Raw genomic sequence first — 17,694 nt, forward strand, 5'->3', positions numbered from 1 at the left:
AGTCTTTCAGCTGCTCTTGCCTTTACCTCATGCTCCAGCTTCTGAACGCCTTCTTCTATGTGATGGACATACACACAATGGGAAACAGTACATTACAGCATTTTTGTTCCTATAGGTTATTATTTATAACCAATATCTCAAGATTTTTTTTAGTATGTTTAAATATCTTCTTAACATATTTATCTTGTCTGTATTTTATTTAGATGTATGGATGTTCATTTTGGTATACACTGTAAATGGTCAACTAACTATTGCACAACAACTGCATGATTCAATTTGTTTTAACTGCCCTTTTATGCTTCATTCATTTGGCTAAAATTATGGTACTTAAATACGTAATGTAAGTGATAAAAGTTTCCTGTAACATTCTCTCCTAAATGAAGACATCGGGGTTTATTTAATAAACACTAAACTGCGTTCAAATAGCTACCGGTAATTTGTAAAAGAGATATATTCAAGTCCTCTATAGTCATATCTTGTGTGTTTTAGACTATATTTTGCAATCTGGATTTCAGAGCACGGAAATGTGTTTAGTGAATAAACCGAATAAACGGTCTCTATCAGAAAAGTGATTGCCAATGTATTGATTCTGCCAGTTTCATTGGTTTCCATGGTGATATCCAACTTTTATAAACGTGAACCGGTTTTCTTATCTCGACACTTGGATAAAAAAACGTCCATTACTCTTTATTCATATCATCATATGGGCATCATATTTTAGTAGTTCTAGCGTTTTTCTGTTTTTTAGTAACTAGGACGAACCTTACATGATAATTACAAAATAACTGGTCAATGGTTATCATTAAACATCAACCTTTGTTGGGTGAATATAAGGTACATTCTTATTTAAAAAAAAATTGTACCTTTAAGTTATGATTAGACTACCCTGTAGTAAACTTTCAAGTGATAGACTTTCAGGTATTGATTAAATGGATTGTCTAAGCATCACAGCCAATATGAGACATTGCAGTAGTTATAGTGCTGCAGAGCTGTGGGTGCAATTCTCCTGTTCTGGGTCAAACTGTTTTGAGTGGTTTGGCCAACACTTGACAGATTGATAATACGCAAGTTAATGGATATCCTAAAACCACACAGTTTTTAATGATCTCTATTAAGATTAAACACTAACCATTTTTTTAAAAACTTTATTTGTATAGTGCATACCCTGAGTGATGGACCTGTAAATTCTTTGTGCCTTTGTGAACATTATTCTTAATGCAATAAGGTCCAGTCCTTTCATGTGGAGATCTGTGTGAGCCGTATGTAGGGATATAGAGCAGAAATGTATATGGCAAAGCTGAATATTCCTAGGCAGGCCGGGAGACACTGAGACACCTGTTTGGCCCTTTGGTCCATATCTGAAAAGACTATAATGAAAACATAAATTGATACTTCTATATCTAGGGTTCCGGAGCTTGTTCTAGTAAATATTTATGAGCGATATGTTATCTTCTTTCTAACGTGCAGTCATCAATAATAACCTTAAATAATAATTGTTTTCTATTCTCCAGGTGCAACCTTGCTCCTGTGGTGGAGTTTGCCTCTGATGTAGGAACAAAGTCAGATTTTATTACCATGAATCCATCTGTGGTTCAGAGAGCGTTCGGAGGTTTTCGTAATGAGAGTGACAGAGAAAAATTTGTCCATCGGCTTTCAATGCTCAACGACAGCGTGCTGTGGATCCCCGCTTTTATGGTCAAAGGAGGAGAAAAACATGTGGAGTGGGTTAATGCATTAATTCTCAAGAATAAATTGAAAGTAAGAACTGCCTATCCATCACTTAGACTCATTCACGCTGTCAGAGGGTAAGTACCTGAAAATGACGTGCCTGTCCTCAGGACAATTGATTTCATAAGTAAAATGTTAGCTGAAGGAATGATTTATTGAAATGCTTTAAAGGGAATGTATAATTTGACTGGTTTCACTCTGTTCTGTTTTATAAAATTCATATTATAGTTTTTTTAAAGTTTTTTTTTCTCTTGATTGGATTTATTGAGGTAAAATATAGAATACTGGAACGATACAACATTTTAATATATACTAATTTTCATGCAGAAATTGGTGTCCTTTATACAGATCCTCTCAATATACTAAGTTCATTTCAACAAAGACTGAATATATCTGCACAGCAGTGCACAAAATGTTAGCTACACAAGAACTGTTTATTTAGAGAAAGAATTTAGTAGAAAGTAAAGTTGCAAAACATTAAACCAGCATGCTTAAAGGTATGTTTAAACTTTAAGGCAGTTGTCGCCATAAAGTAGATCGCTAATGTTGTAAAATGTCAACTCCCATGATGCCTTGTTAGCCTTATGGCTGACAGCAGCTTGTGCTTGGTCACTGTTTTCTAGCAGTAAATTAATGAACCATACTGTGACATTTATTACCATATTTATTAAGGCATAAGTGATCGAATGGGCTAAACTTAGAGCAGTTACTAGAAAAATTTGCATAATTGCTCCGGTGTACATTTAATAAATATTGAACTTTTCACATTCTCTCTTTAGTCAACAATCCTTTTACTTAAACACAGGTGAGTTTTAGTAACTCTGAAATTATAAAAAAAATTCTGTGCATGTTTAGCCTGCATTTCGCCAATTCCATATATTTTTTTTATCATAGTCTGCTGTAAAGTGACGCATAGCTCTTTACAACATTCAGCAGAATGATAAATTGTCACTGTTCACCTTGGTGGACAATGGGCATAAAATGTGCTGTTTATCTCCCCTCTTTATTACGACATGTGTACATATGCACAATGTATAAATGTTTAATGCAATGTACTCAGCAGGATGAGTTGAGTACACACAAGTGTATGTATGATTTTGAGCATGTACATGACTGATTTAGACATGTGTAACGTGATCTGTGATTTTTAACCTGGTAAAGATAAAGCTTAGCATGTGCAAGGCTTGATTTAGATCCAGAGAAAAAGTTAATAATGTTTCTATCATCATGCAAAAATTCTTAACGTATAAAAATAATGTGGGTCTACATGCGCAAGCAAAAATGTGATCTTGTAGGCTCTGCTATGTATCACTTCTAAATCTTGTGTATTGTGAAACCTAATATAATTAATATATACCTTACACTATATTTATATAAATCTGTGAGTAGCCATAGTACGTTTCTTAACCCCTTAAGGACACATGACATGTGTGACATGTCATGATTCCCTTTTATTCCAGAAGCTTGGTCCTTAAGGGGTTAATGGAACACTCCAAACCCCTTAAGCAAGTCAGCTTGCTGAAGTTTACAGTGTCCTATCTTTCAAAAGAACTCGGCTTTTACATTAAGCACCTAAATTGCACCCACCCAGCTGTCAGACAGCCTAGAGCATGGGTAGGCAACCTCTGGCACTCCAGATTTTATGGACTCCGTCTCCCATCATACTCTTACAGCCACAATGCTGGCAAAGCATCAGGGGAGATGTAGTTCACAACTTCTGGAGTGCCAAAGGTTTCTAACCACCGGCCTAGAGTGTCCTTCCTGATTGCTTTGTGCATAAGCCCAAAATGGAAGGCTGTGCTTCTTATGGAGAACTATTGGACGCAAATGCCACGTATATGCTGTGCTACCAAATGCTTCATTATTAGAAAATCGGACTCACCGGAATGTCATCATCAAGTGATGATCTTCTAGAGGTAGAGCAGAGCTGCAAGGGACCCTCTTGTCACTGGATTAGATCAAAGTTATATATTTTTTTTGGGGGGGGGGGGTGGGGGGAGGGGAGAAGAAAGGGGTTCCTGTGAACTGGATGATATTTATAACACCATAGATTTCCTTGTAAGAGCCTTTGAGAAATCCCATGATCTTAAATGTAATGTTTTATGATTTGATATTAAATGTTCTAAAATAAATCTTTACCAATATCAAAATGTATCATTTTCAGCCCTGGGAAATTCAGTTGCAAAGTGTCTCTCCTCAAACTTACTTTTCTCCTATTGTTTCCTGTTATCTTCCTCTTCTGAATCTGTTTCCTTTGTTTCTGACCAATTTCTTTTTAAAACATAAGACAAAGAAGAGACTATTTTGTTGAATGTCTTTTTCCTTTGATTGCTAACCTTAACAAAGGCTGAAGCTTAAGGCAAGCTCCACTATCTTGACAAAGGAAGAGGAGCTTGCCTAATGCCTTGAGCTCTACCGCTTGTTGAGATTATGAACCCTAGAAAAATATGAAAGACAGAGTAGTCCCTAATCTGTCTTATGTTTTAAAGAGTAATAAATTAATAATGGAGAAAAGAACAGATTCTGAAAGAGGAAGAGAGAGGGATATCATAGGAAAATAGTAAGTTTGAGATGACAAAGCCACTTTAATGGTAAACTCCAGTTAATCAAACATACATTCACATTTATTTATCAAAATATGTATTCTTAATATGCAAATTTTCATTTTTTTTGCTTACATTTTGTTTATGTTAAAAAAACTAAACAAAACAAAACATTATAAGTTTTGTCTTTTTTTTATGCAAAAGTGTGTCTCAATAGTCCTCTTATTTGCAATTTAACATAGAAACTAAAAGTAAATCTGTTACCTGGGAGACGGCTGTATTAATTAATTAGTTTGCCTCATTTTAAATAATTGCCATCGATAACCTCCATTGATTCAAACAGTGCCCTTTACAAAGTGGTATAGTTGACTTTTCGTTCTTTTATTGGTTAATTTATCAAATTGCTTTTGCAGACATATACAATATAATGTGCTTTGGCAGTGTTTAAATCGCTGTTTTCTGCTGGTGAATATTTGTGGGTTTGAGGTTTTTTTTTGTTTGTTTGTTTGTTTTTGTTGTTGTTAGTTTTTATACGTTAGTGTAGATCGGATTAGCCGTATTAGTCCAGTAGACAAGATGCCAAAATACCAGAGTATTGCAGTATGCAATGATACCTTTTTTATTGGACTAACATAATATTTCAAAGACAAGCTTTCAAGCGTTTGCTCTCTTCTTCAGGTCAGATTCTCTGTTTTTTTTATACTTTAGTAACATCTTACATTACCACTGATTTCTGTTATCATAACGTCTGAAAATAGTCAAAATGTAAGACATGTTCAGCAATGAGTTTTGCTAAACTGCACATTAAAATCATGCATCACATTACCCAATGCACTGTGCAGTTACTTTCTGTCCATGTCAGACTCTCCATCAATCTCCATGATCTCAGCCAAAGAGTCAGGACCTAGGGCGCTATAGCGTTATTCCCTTAACTACCTGAAATTGTTGTTCTCATCCACATGTTGGTAGATAACATATGCACAATAAATGAATACTGTAGCCCTAATTATACACACAAGCTTGCATTGTCAGTTCATCTGGCATTAGTGAGATTGAAGAAAGAACTGATTGGAAGTATAATCTGCATCAGCCTCCGAGATTGCAGCATTGATCAGCACTCATTAGCAGAAGATAATTACGCAGTGACAGTCTGTTGTACCATATCCAATATGCTGAGCAGGGGATTATCACGATGGCCACTATCCCGGCGCGCACAGCAGTGATGCCGGAATCTGACATCACACCAACATCACTGAGAGATGCGTGAGGGAGCTGAGCAGGAAGATCACTGCTCCCTTGCCACCCGCACGCCAGCCGCTCAGCCCAGAAGCCCCAATGCCCTGATCCTGGCACTCATTCATTGATTAGAGCGTCAGCTGATTGCCCCAATGACTTTGCAGGAGGTGGAGTTTCACTTTCTTCAGCAAAGGGATTAAACTCAGTATGTGAAGCATGTCAGAGAAAAACAGTACACATATAGACTCCGGGCACCATGACCACTTCAAATCAATGACATGGACACGCTACTTGGAGTTACACAAAATTTAAAAGTCCATAAAAAAACTCAAAGATTTTAGTTTTTTCCCCTTTTTTTGTGGGGGTGGGGGTTAGAAAGTATGCCCTACAAGAGTCCCAAAAATGCATTGGCTCGATTTGGTAGAACATGCTGTGAATGTTATTTTATAATTGATTCAAATATCTAACATGGATGATACGGCTTGAGATCACCAGGACTTGTAATTGACAAAATAGTAAAAAAAAATATCTTATAGTTTGTTTGAAGGACTTAACTAAAAAATGTGGGAAAGACGGGCAAACCCCCCAAAAAATAAATTATTTTAAAAAAATAATATTTTGTTTGTATCTCATAAGCTGGATGCATTGGGGTTCCTATTTCACTTAAACAGTTTATAACACCATGTAGCTTGATGGTCATGTCATGTCGTGGATCAAGCATGTTATGCTCGTAATCTGGCAAAGTAAACTTGTATCTGTGAAAAGTAAGTAAAAAAATATTTATTGCAAGTGTCTGTCTTTAAAAAAAAATAAAATCAGAAAATATGTTTTGACTTTTTAACACTTTTGAGAATGTTAAATCTATAGTAATTAGAACAACATTAGAAGGTTTATCAAATGCATTGTTACATAACAGGATTATTGGATTTCTCACTTTGTTTCTTAAGATTAGAAAGTATATCTACTTTAATACAACGTGATTTGTGTAATAAGGTTGGCTAGCTGAACGACTGGAGTGAACAAGCTTTTATTTTTGCCCCACTGGGATTTTCTGTGATAAACAAGATGGACTTAGTTGCTTATTATTACTCAGTTCTTTTGCAGAAGAATCATTTTTAGAATGGTTTTAATGTACATCCCCAAGGGGCAGTATTAAGCTCAGTTACCTCGTATTTCAGTATGTCTGTTATGATAGCATGCATTTATTTGTAATTTCGCAGATCTTGAATAATATTGTAATAATCTTATGTAATTTGATTTCCCAGAGCGTCCTGTTTGGAGTATCACCGTAAGATGTTTAAAAGGTAGTGATCGTATAAACGAAACACAATAACTGTTTCTGATTCAGGAGAAGGAGGGGTTCTTTATATAGGCTGAAGTTATGGCCACTTATTAGAAATAATTGTAAACCTATTGTTTTACCTGTACAAGGATAAAGCCACTCAAAGTCAATGTTAAATGGATACTATAGGCACTAAAACAATTTAAGATTAATGAAGCAGTTTTGGAGTATAGATCATTCCCCTGCAGTCTCACTGCTCAATCCTCTGCCATTTAAGCGTTAAATCACTTTGTTTAAACCACTTCCATGCATCTGTCTTGCGCAGCCTTCCTAAACACTTCCTGAAATATAACCTATTTTAGTTTCCTGTATTGCACAGTCTGCTTAATTAGCAATAATAATAATACATTCTAGGTTAATATTATAATCTCTTGCTGTGTTAATAGCCTTTTAGATCCCGCAGGGGCCTCCTATCTGTGATTAAAGTTCAATTCACACAGCAGGAGATAAAAACTTCTAAAGCAAGTTACAGTCTGCTTAATATTGTAACTGTTTATTTATTTTTTTAAGGCTGTGTGAGTCAAAACCAGAGAAGGGGTGGCTAGGGCTGCATAAACAGAAACAAAAGTGATTTAACTCCTAAAGGACAGACAACTGAACAGTGCGACTGCAGGGGCATGTTCTACACACCAAACTGCTTCATCCAGCTAGAGTGGTTTTGATGCTTAGAGTGTAAGTCTTTTCACGCCTTTAAAAATGTATGTTCCGCCCTTTTGTCCACATAGATAGATGGATAAAGAGAGAGTTAAAAATGAACACATTTTATTTGCAAATCATATTTTCAAGGCTTATTTGGGTACAAAATGTCTAAATAGACTGGTGTCCTTTACTTACTCAATGTACACTCCATTTGAATTGGTTAACATCTAGTGCTGAATTTAGTTGTATATTTTTTTTCTTGAACACATCCAAAGCCCTTACAAAAACGTTGCTCTTTAGAATGCAATCAGATACTGCTCAATCAATTGTTCATCGTGGCAATAATTGAGATTGTTTTATCCTACTTTCCAAACTCCCTTTGTGTCTTCAAGAAACAAAGTTGCTGGCAAAAACTGCATTTGAGTTCTGTGTTACTTGGAGATTAGAGCAATTCTTTGTTTTCGACATGCTGTGAATTATTTATTGTTTAGTACTTAATGTTGTTTTTTCTGTATTAATTACTTGCTTATACTGTAGCTCATTGTCATTCAAATTGAGCAATGGTTGCCAAAAGGAAAGTGCTCTTATCCGGTAGCAGATATTTTTTTTATTACATTATTGTTAGACATATTGCAACAGCACTGCACATATTTAATTATTTGTTTTGGATTTTCACTTTTGTTTAAACTAGTGTTTACTGTACACAATGAATATTTTCAATTTGGCCAGGTTACATCGTAATCAAAATTTGAAGATAACTTTCTACCATTTAATTATAGATACATAGTAACATAGGCTGAAGAATGCTCAGTTCATCTTCTAACCCAGCGGTTCCCAAACTGTGTGCCGTGGTGCCCTGGGGTGCGATTACAGCACCGGGGAAACATTACTGCTGAACAGGGGCCCGGTCGGGTGCCGCTGTCCTTTAAGACCGCGACTGTCCACCTGTAATGTCGGCCGGCTGGTAGGAAGTGACAGTGACAAAGTGTAAAGCAGAGGAATAATACATAAGACAAGGTAGTCCTTACTTTGTCTTATGTTTTAAAGCGAAATTGATCAGAAATGAATACAACAAGAACAGTTTCTAAAAGAGGAAGAGAAGTGGAAACAATAGGAATGTGATAAAGCCACCTCGCCACCTCTTTGTATAGTAAATGCTGTATCTTTATTGCCATCACTTCATTTTTGTGTTATTGTAAAGTAACACTCACATGGGGGGATCTGTTGCTTAGTAAATACCTCTCGGACAGTTTAGTTTTACAGAAACACAGTATCCTTGTAAATTGTAATGTTGTATCATGTTATTTTTGTCTCATTGGAGACAGTCTATGTATCCAAGGCTATCGGACAAAATATTTGCAGTCAAAAGCGTGTTTAGGAAACTGAATTTTCTTGCTTCTGTTATTAGAGAAATTGGGCTTCAAGAAATAGTGCAGAGATTTGTGCCTTGACTGGCGGAGAGGAATAAAATGCACTGCACCATTGTATTTTTAGATTGTAAGTTCATTGGGCTGGTCCCCCTCTCAACCTCTTGTACCAGTATGTTGATCATGTTTTGTTACAATTTAGTGTCGGTTTTGTTTATCTCTTGTAACCGTGACATGGAATATGTTGGCGCTATATAAATAATTGTACCGTATTGCTCTCTAGCCTTGTTTTTCTGTCATTGTTTGAAAATGTTAAATGTTGTTGAACAAACTTTTCCAATGCAGTTACCATCCACGTTGGCTTTATACTAATTTGCGAATCTGCACGAATGTGTTTTTATAAGGAAACTGATGAACATGCACTTTTGCTTAATTTAATAAACTGTCACTAGATAGTGACAAGGGGGGCTTGTATTAGTTTTTGCCAGTGGTTTAAACAAATTTGAGAGGATCTTCTTTTTTAAAAAAAAATTTTTATTGAATATGGCTCATGGCAGCGAGTTGTGATGTGGCAATATTCCTGCAAATAGAACTGAGGCACTTCATCTCTGTTTCTAAGAATTAGCAGTGTGTTCGTGTAGAAAGTGGGTTCGATTAGAAAATGCTCTTTGGAGTCAATACAAAAGGCATTAGAAGGAGCGAGGGGGAATAGACTTTTTTTTTTTTCCTTTTCTTTCCGAGAGCACTTAATCAAAGGATGGAGTAGGGAAGTGCGAACCTTTTAAATAAAATCTAATCACAATTGTGACTTATAGCTCTTGGTAATTTTATTTAGAGCATAGGATTATACACCACTTTATTATTCAACAGTGAAGCAAAAAGTGTAGGAACTGGTCTTTTAATATATATTGTTAGTCCAATAAAACATGCATATATTACATTGTGTTCCAACAATACATATTTTTGGCATTTTTGAAATTTAGAGATTATTAGGGTTTCATGCATTGGTTTCAACGTTGACTATATATTGGTAGGAAATGCTTTGCTTAGTGGTTCCCTAGGGGAAGGTGGGGCAAAGCATCAAGAGTAAGTGTGAAAACATCCTATCATAGACTGGCGGGGCTGCAAAAAATTTTTTCAAAATAGATAATAGTAAATCTTTAACCCCTTAAGGACGGTGGGCATTCTATGCCGGACTTGGGGACCCAGCTCTAAATGCCGGCGGGCGGCATAGAACACCCAATCCGTCCTTTTGTGGGGACAGATGTGGGGACTTACCTGGGAGCCCAGGGAGTCCCCCTCCTTCCTCTTTGGCCCCCCTGGGCCATGTGATCGCGAGGTCCTTGCCGTCATAGCCGTCCAAGGCATTGCCAACAGGGGGAGTGCCTGTAATGACAGGTACTCCCCCTGCTGCCTGGAAATAGTAAAACATGTTAAAGATACAGTTTAAAATAAAATATATGCTTCGATCATATATATATTTATTATATATATATGATCTAAGTATATATAGACTGTATTTTACACTGTATTTACACAATATTTTAATATTAATATATATATAAATATATATATATATATATATATATTAATATCAAAATACATGTACAATGATATTGATTAAATATATACATCATTTTCATTATATTTATATATAATATAAAATAAATAAATATGTAAATACGTTAAAAAAATTAAAAAAATAAAAATATATGTGTAAATTCGTTCTAACTGTATTTTAAAAGTAATATATATTGATATCAAAATACATGTAGAACAAAATAATATATATATATATATCTATATACCTAAGTATATATCACAATATATACCTATATATAAATAAAAATAATTTTAAAAAATTATATACGTGTGTATATGTATATATATACACACACGTGTGTCTATATTAGGCGTAGTCAACCTTTTTCTACCTACCGCCCACTAATGCATCTTTCTTGATGCAAAAATTTCCTTACCGCCCACCAGTTTTCGCGCAAATGCAGAATATTTTTTAGAAAGGAGGGTGTTTTTAAAAATAAAACAAATGTACGTACATTTATCTTTTTATTTCTACTTTATCCATGTTTATAATGTTTTTTAACTTTATAAAGTTTAATGAGAATACAATAAAGTAAATTGAAATTACCTTTACTAGTGATTAATGAGGTCCTTGAGGTTGATGCTGCGAGACTAAATATTATCTGGTTCGATTTTTGTAAGGTGGATGGGGGGGCTGTAAGGTGGGTAGGTGTTCTGTAAGCTGGGTAGAGGTTCTGTATGGTGGGTAGGGGTTCTGTATGGCGGGTAGGGGGACTGTGAGTTGGTATGGGGGCTGTGAGGTGGGTAGGGGGGCCGTATAGTGGGTAGAGGGGCTGTAAGATGGGTACGGGGACTGTGAGGTGGGTAGGGGGACTGTGAGATGGGTAGGGGGACTGTGAGGTGGGTAGGGGGACTGTGAGGTGGGTAGGGGGCTGTATAGTAGGTAGGGGGACTGTGAGGTGGATAGGGGGACTGTGAGGTGGATAGGGGGACTGTGAGGTGGATGGGGGACTGTGAGGTGAATAGGGGGGCAGTATAGTGAGTAGGGGAGCTGTGAGGTTGGTAGGGGGGCTCTATAGTGGGTAGGGGGGCTCTATAGTTGGTAGGGGGTTGTATAGTGGGTAGGGGGGCTGTGAGGTGGGTAGGGGACAGTATAGTGGGTAGGGGAGCTGTGAGGTGGGTAGGGGGGCTCAATAGTGGGTAGGGGGTCTTTATAGTGAGTAGGGGGGCAGTATAGTGGGTAGGGCAGCTGTGAGGTGGGTAGGGGGGCAGTATAGTGAGTAGGGGAGCTGTATAGTGGGTAGGGGGGCTGTGAGGTGAATAGGGGGGCTGTATAGAGGGTAGGGGGACTGTGAGGTGGGTAGGGGGCAGTATAGTGGGTAGGGGAGCTGTGAGGTGAGTAGGGGCAGTATAGTGGGTAGGGGAGCTGTGAAGTGGGTAGGGGGGCTCTATAGTGTGTAGGGCGCTGTGAGGTGGGTAGGGGGCCTGTGAGGTGGGTAGGGGGGCTGTGATGTGGAGAGGGGGGCTATGATGTGGGTAGGGGGCAGTATAGTGGGTAGGGGCTGTGAGGTGGGTAGGGGGGCATTATAGTGAGTAGGGGGTCAGTATAGTGGGTAGGGGGGCTGTATAGTGGGTAGGGGGCAGTGAGGTGGGTAGGGGCAGTGAGGTGGGTAGGGGGGCTGTGAGGTGGGTAGGGGTCAGTATAGTGGGTAGGGGGCTGTGAGGTGGGTAGGGGGCAGTATAGTGGGTAGAGGGACTGTCTGTGAGGTGGAGGGCATTTGAATGGTGGGTAGGGGGCTGAAAAAGGTAAATACCTTTCAGTGTCCTCTTGGTCCGGTGGGCAGCTTCCCAGTAACGTGTGTGGGGGCGGAGCTTGTGGGTGGGAGACAGAGATTCTGTTTGGGGGCGGGGCATGCAACCGGAATGATTTTAGAGTGTGCAGGGAGACTGAGAGGTCTCCCTGCAGCTGCTGGCAGCCACACCAGCCCCCAGCTCCTCCTTCCTTCCTCCCCTTGGGCTGACAGGCTGGCACAGTCTGAGGGGTGGATTAATCAGAATGATTAGGTCTGTCAGCCCAACCCCAGCCACACCAGCCCAGCCACCCACTCTCTCAAACAGAGGATTTAGCCGCCGAAATCTCTACCGCCCACCTGGAATCCTGAAACGCCCACTACTGGGCGGTAGGGACCAGGTTGACGACCCATGGTCTATATACACACATGTGTGTTTATATATAATAATTCTACATATATATTTATGTAATAATTTTACATAATTAGGTCATTTTATTAATTACAATTTACGGGACCTGCCTGACAACCCAGGCCAAAAGTCCAGGGAATTTAATTTGCTAGCACTCTATTAAACTTTCCAAGACACCATAAAACCTGTACATGGGGAGTACTGTTTTACTCGGTAGACTTCGCTGAACACACATGTTTGAGTTTAAAAACAGTAAAATGTATTACAACACTCCAAAGTGTGGAACCCCCAAACCACACTCTATCCTCGAAGTTTAATCCCCTCTCGCCCCTTAACTTTTAGTTTCGGTTCCTTGTGCTGTAACAAGGAAACATGACCATACGTTCAAACTTGTTTATATTTGTTTTGGTTTGTTTAAATGTCTAGAAACTCGACAGAACAGAATCGCATACGAGAAAATAATGTATCAGATAACTACTCTACCTGTATATACCTCTCTGTATCACAATGTATTGTTGCACTGTTTGCACTTTGGCTTTTGCATAAGCTCACGCAATACCTTTTGTACAACATCCGTGTCAATTCTGTCAACCGGAAAAAATAAAGAATTTAAAAAAAATGTATTACAACAATGATATCGTCAGTGAAAGTGACATTTTTTGCATTTTTCACACACAAGTAGTGACAGTGGGGTAGTGACAGGGGTTAGGGGGTAGTGATAGGAGTTGGGGGTAGTGATAGGAGTTAGGGGGTAGTGACAGGGGCTAGGGGGGTAGAGGGGTAGTGACAGGGGGTAGAGGGGTAGTGACAGGGGTTAGCGGGGTAGAGGGGTAGTGACAGGGGTTAGAGGGGTAGTGACAGGGGTTAGACGGGTAGATGGGTAGTGACAGGGGTTAGAGGGGTAGTGACAGGGGTTAGGGGGGTAGTGATAGGAGTTAGGGGGTAGTGACAGGGGTTAGGGGGTAGAGGGGTAGTGACAGGGGTTAGAGGGGTAGTGACAGGGGTTAGAGGGGTTAGAGGGGTAGTGACAGGGGTTAGAGTCGTAGTGACAGGGATTAGGGGGGGTATGGGGGCAGAGGCAGGGTGGGGGGCAGTGAGTGACAGGGGGCAGAGGGGGGGGTTTAAATACCTACCCTGGTGGTCCAGTGGGCGCCCTCTCTCTTCAGTCTGCAGCTCCGCCGGGAGTGAGCTGCAGACCACATGGTGAGTCTCACGATCTCCAGTCAGAGCGTTGCCGCGGCAACGCTCTGACAGACTGGAGATCGCGAGACACCTCAGTCTGCAGCTCACTCCTGGCGGAGCTGCAGACTTAGGCTGGATCTCCATCAGGGCAGACTGACAGGAGGGGCCTCGCACCCGGTGGCATTGTGAGCAAGCCGCAGGGCCCCCTCCTGTGTCGGGTCTTCGGTCATAGACCGAGGACCCGACATGTTAGTCTGCCCTAAGGCAGTGCAGCATGGAAGTGTGATTAGGATGTGCCAAGGCACACCCGGCACACCCCTTGCGCACGCCTATGCATGTACAGGTTTTATGGTGTTTTCAAAAGTTACAGAGTCAAATATAAGGCTTGCGTTTCAGTTTTTTCACATTGAAATTCGCCAGGTTGGTTATGTTGCCTTTGAGACCGTATGGTAGCCCAGGAATGAAAATTACCCCCATGATGGCATACCATTTACAATAGTAGACAACCCAAGGTATTACAAATGGGCTATGTCCAGTCTTTTTTAGTATTTACAAACACTGGCCAAAATTGGCATTCAAATTAGTTTTTTGCATTTTTCACACACAAACAAATATTAACACTAACTTTGGCTAGTGTTTGTGACCAAGTGTCTACTGACATAGACTGGACATACCTCATTTGCAATACCTTGGGTTGTCTACTTTTGCAAATGGTATGCCATCATGGGGGTAATTCTCATTCCTGGACTACCATACGGTCTCAAAGGCATGCTTTATTTGACCCTGTAACTTTTCAAAACTCCATAAAACCTGTACATAGGGGGTACTTTTTTGCACGTAAGACATCGCTGAATACAAATATGTGTATTTTATTGCAGTAAAAGTAAACAGTATTATGACATTCACAGTTAGAATGTCACATAGAACTAAAAAAGGTTTTAAAATTCTTATTTTCATACCTAAATATTTGATGCTAAATGAAATCCCTGTTTCCCCTGAATAAAATGATATATAATAAGTGTGGGTGCACATAATATGAGGCGAATTACGCCTGAACAGACATATAGAGCAAATTCATGTTTTTTTTTACGTTTTGTTTTGATCACAACGTGTACATTTGGCTCAGTCCTTAAAGGGTTCAACGATATCAGTGGGAAAAATATCTATAGAGGACATAAAGAGAAAAAAGCAATCATAGCATAACAATAAAATTAAAAAAATTTAGTAAATGACAACTTTGTCTACTCACATATCTTAGAGCCATGATCAAGCTCTATAGAATGCATATTCAGGTACCCTCCTCTTGGCTAACACGATAATCTAAGATGGAATGTAGTATAACATTACGCACTCTGTTTATTTCTTCTTTTGGTTACTTTTGGGTGATCGTGAGGGGACAATTATTTAGAGGGGCATCATGTGCACTGTTTTGTAATTTTTTTTATGGTTTTATATAGACACGCCATTCACACTTTTACTTATCTACTGTTGGAGCTGCAAGCATGTTTAAAGACACTCAATGTTCTACATGTGGACTTTTTGACATACATGTATTTTCCCAAATTAGCCCCAGTGGAGGACTAGAAGCTTTTTATCTGTGGGCGGGTACAAATAAATAGTTTTATACCACTGATGAAAGTCACAGAACTCTGTGTGCATGGGTCTGACAGGGGGCGGCTGCTAGCGTTCGAAGGCGTGACCCCCTTCAACCTTTATCAGTATGACCTGCACAGCATAAGAGAGCATAAAGGAGAGTTTTATATAAACTGTAACTGGTTTCAATTTAAGTTTTTTAGTATTCGAAATTGATGAAATTAAATCCAACGCGTGGGTATTTAATATATACCATTTTCTTCACTTTAGATTTTTCCTGGCTTTAAAAGTTACGTTTTGTAAGGGTACAAATGTAATCCTTGCTTTGTTAACTTTTTATTTTGTTGGCAACTACTCATGTGCGTCTCGGCCAGATGTGCTTTCTGATACCATAATACAGTGCATTTCACCAAGGGAGCACTTAGTATTTCTTCAGAATCCAGCTACAGCAATATTGAAATGCATGCATGCACGCTTACTTGCATTTATGAGCAACAGGACTTTGCATACATTTGGTCAGATAAGCGTTTATTTGACCTCCGCGTGGGTAAATATTTTGCAGTCTAAATTTTCACAAGCAAAGTAGACTGGATTTCCATGTCTCTACAGACCGAGAAGAGGCTAAGGAAGAACAAAAATAAAATAATAATAAATTAATATGGATTTTTAATTCTACTTTATTTCTAACTTATGTGAAACCCTCGGCTGTCTCTTTGCACGCTGATTGACTGACTCGTAGATTTGGGTTTATGTTTTAGCATCTTATGTTGAGTATATATATTTTTTCTGTCTCTGAATAGCATTTCATTTCACTTCAAAGACATAATTTAGCGTGATTAAAGGACCACTATAGGCACCAAGACCACTTCAGCTTAATGAAGTGGTCTGGGTGTCTGGTCCATCTAGGATTAACCCTTTTTTCTATAAACATAGCAGTTTTTGACAGCCGCTAGAGGGCTTCCGCGCTTCTTATTGTGACTATCACAGTGAGAAGACGCCAGCGTCCATAGGAAAGCATTGTAAATGCTTTCCTATGAGACTGGCTGAATGCGCGCGGCTCTTGCCACGCATGCGCATTCAGCCGAGGAGGCGGAGAGGAGGAGGAGAGCTCCCCGCCCGGCGCTGGAGAAAGAGGTAAATTTAACCCCTTCCACCCCCTAAAGCCCGGCGGGAGTGGGACCCTGAGGGTGGGGGCACCCTCAGGGCACTATAGTGCCAGGAAAACGAGTATGTTTTCCTGGCACTATAGTGGTCCTTTAAGTCGCAAATGAAACCAAAGCACAGGAAATGGTTAATAAAAAAAGTTAAAGGGCTTATTTAAGTAGATAAGTAGGAGTATGCATATCAGATACAAAGATTAAACGTGATGGGAAAGTAACACTGAAAAAGAGAAATAGGACTCGATACGCAGTGTTGTTTTTTTTTTTTTTTTTACCACTACAAAGGAATAAAGACACATTCTCTGCTAGACCTATGAAATCTGCACATATTGCTATCTATCATTCATTTTCTGTTGATTAAGAAAACAAACATTTTAATGTGAATGTTCTTCACAAGCCCGACTAGTGTTCAGTCGATGTACAGTGAACTTATTCTAGATCTGTAATTGAAATTAAGTGTTGAAACGTGATGAAAAATTAGTCATTCTTTCTCTAGGGGAGTTGCATTTTCTTGGTAACGTTGTAAATATTCACTGATTAGATAATTAAAGGCTCTATATGGTGTAAATATACACTGAAGTGACAATACAGTATGAATAAGTCACTTATAATTACTTAATTGGTGTTTTCACACCTCTGAAGTTCTTGTGTGATTTTGAATCACATATCTGTTTTCAAACTCATGAAGGTGCAGAGTATTTAAATGTATAATTACATCACTTATTTATCGTATTGTGCTTTGAGAGTTGCAATAATAATACTAATAATGTATTTAACCAGGAACAGGCTTGTTGCTATTTTTATAATGTGACAACGTGGCCGTTCTTACACTAGAGGAATATAGCAAGGGGCTGGGGTGGTGACCGTGGGCCGTGTTTGTTTACGTTCCCTATTTTAAGTATAAATGAAGCTAGCCCACAAGAAGTGATAGTAAATAGGGCTTTAAACTGGCTTCTGAACATAACTCTTTACTAGTTTAACACCGATTTGGCTAGAATAACCAAGCTGTGGGTATAGCCGTATCGAAGATTTTTTTTCTAAATTAGATACATTTGTTTAAATTGTCCAATTGAACTCTTATATAACAATACTACTGCATACTATGTTTTATAAGAGAGTCTCAAAAAGTCTTGCAAAGTCTGGTTAGATTTTCTTCTATT

At 38.8% G+C, this 17,694-nt stretch overlaps 1 protein-coding gene across 1 annotated transcript in view; it reads left to right on the forward strand.

Moving 5' to 3' along the window:
• The window catches only part of ST8SIA4 (ST8 alpha-N-acetyl-neuraminide alpha-2,8-sialyltransferase 4), a 123,338-nt gene that overhangs the window by 82,285 nt on the left and 23,359 nt on the right, over nt 1–17,694 (forward strand). The window contains exon 4 of the mRNA XM_063456740.1: nt 1,512–1,805. Coding sequence (XP_063312810.1) covers nt 1,512–1,805 — 294 coding nt within the window. The remainder of the gene's footprint in view (nt 1–1,511; nt 1,806–17,694) is intronic.

The sequence above is a fragment of the Pelobates fuscus genome, chromosome 5 (assembly GCF_036172605.1).
Source record: "Pelobates fuscus isolate aPelFus1 chromosome 5, aPelFus1.pri, whole genome shotgun sequence".
In the NCBI taxonomy this organism is placed as follows: Eukaryota; Metazoa; Chordata; class Amphibia; order Anura; family Pelobatidae; genus Pelobates; species Pelobates fuscus.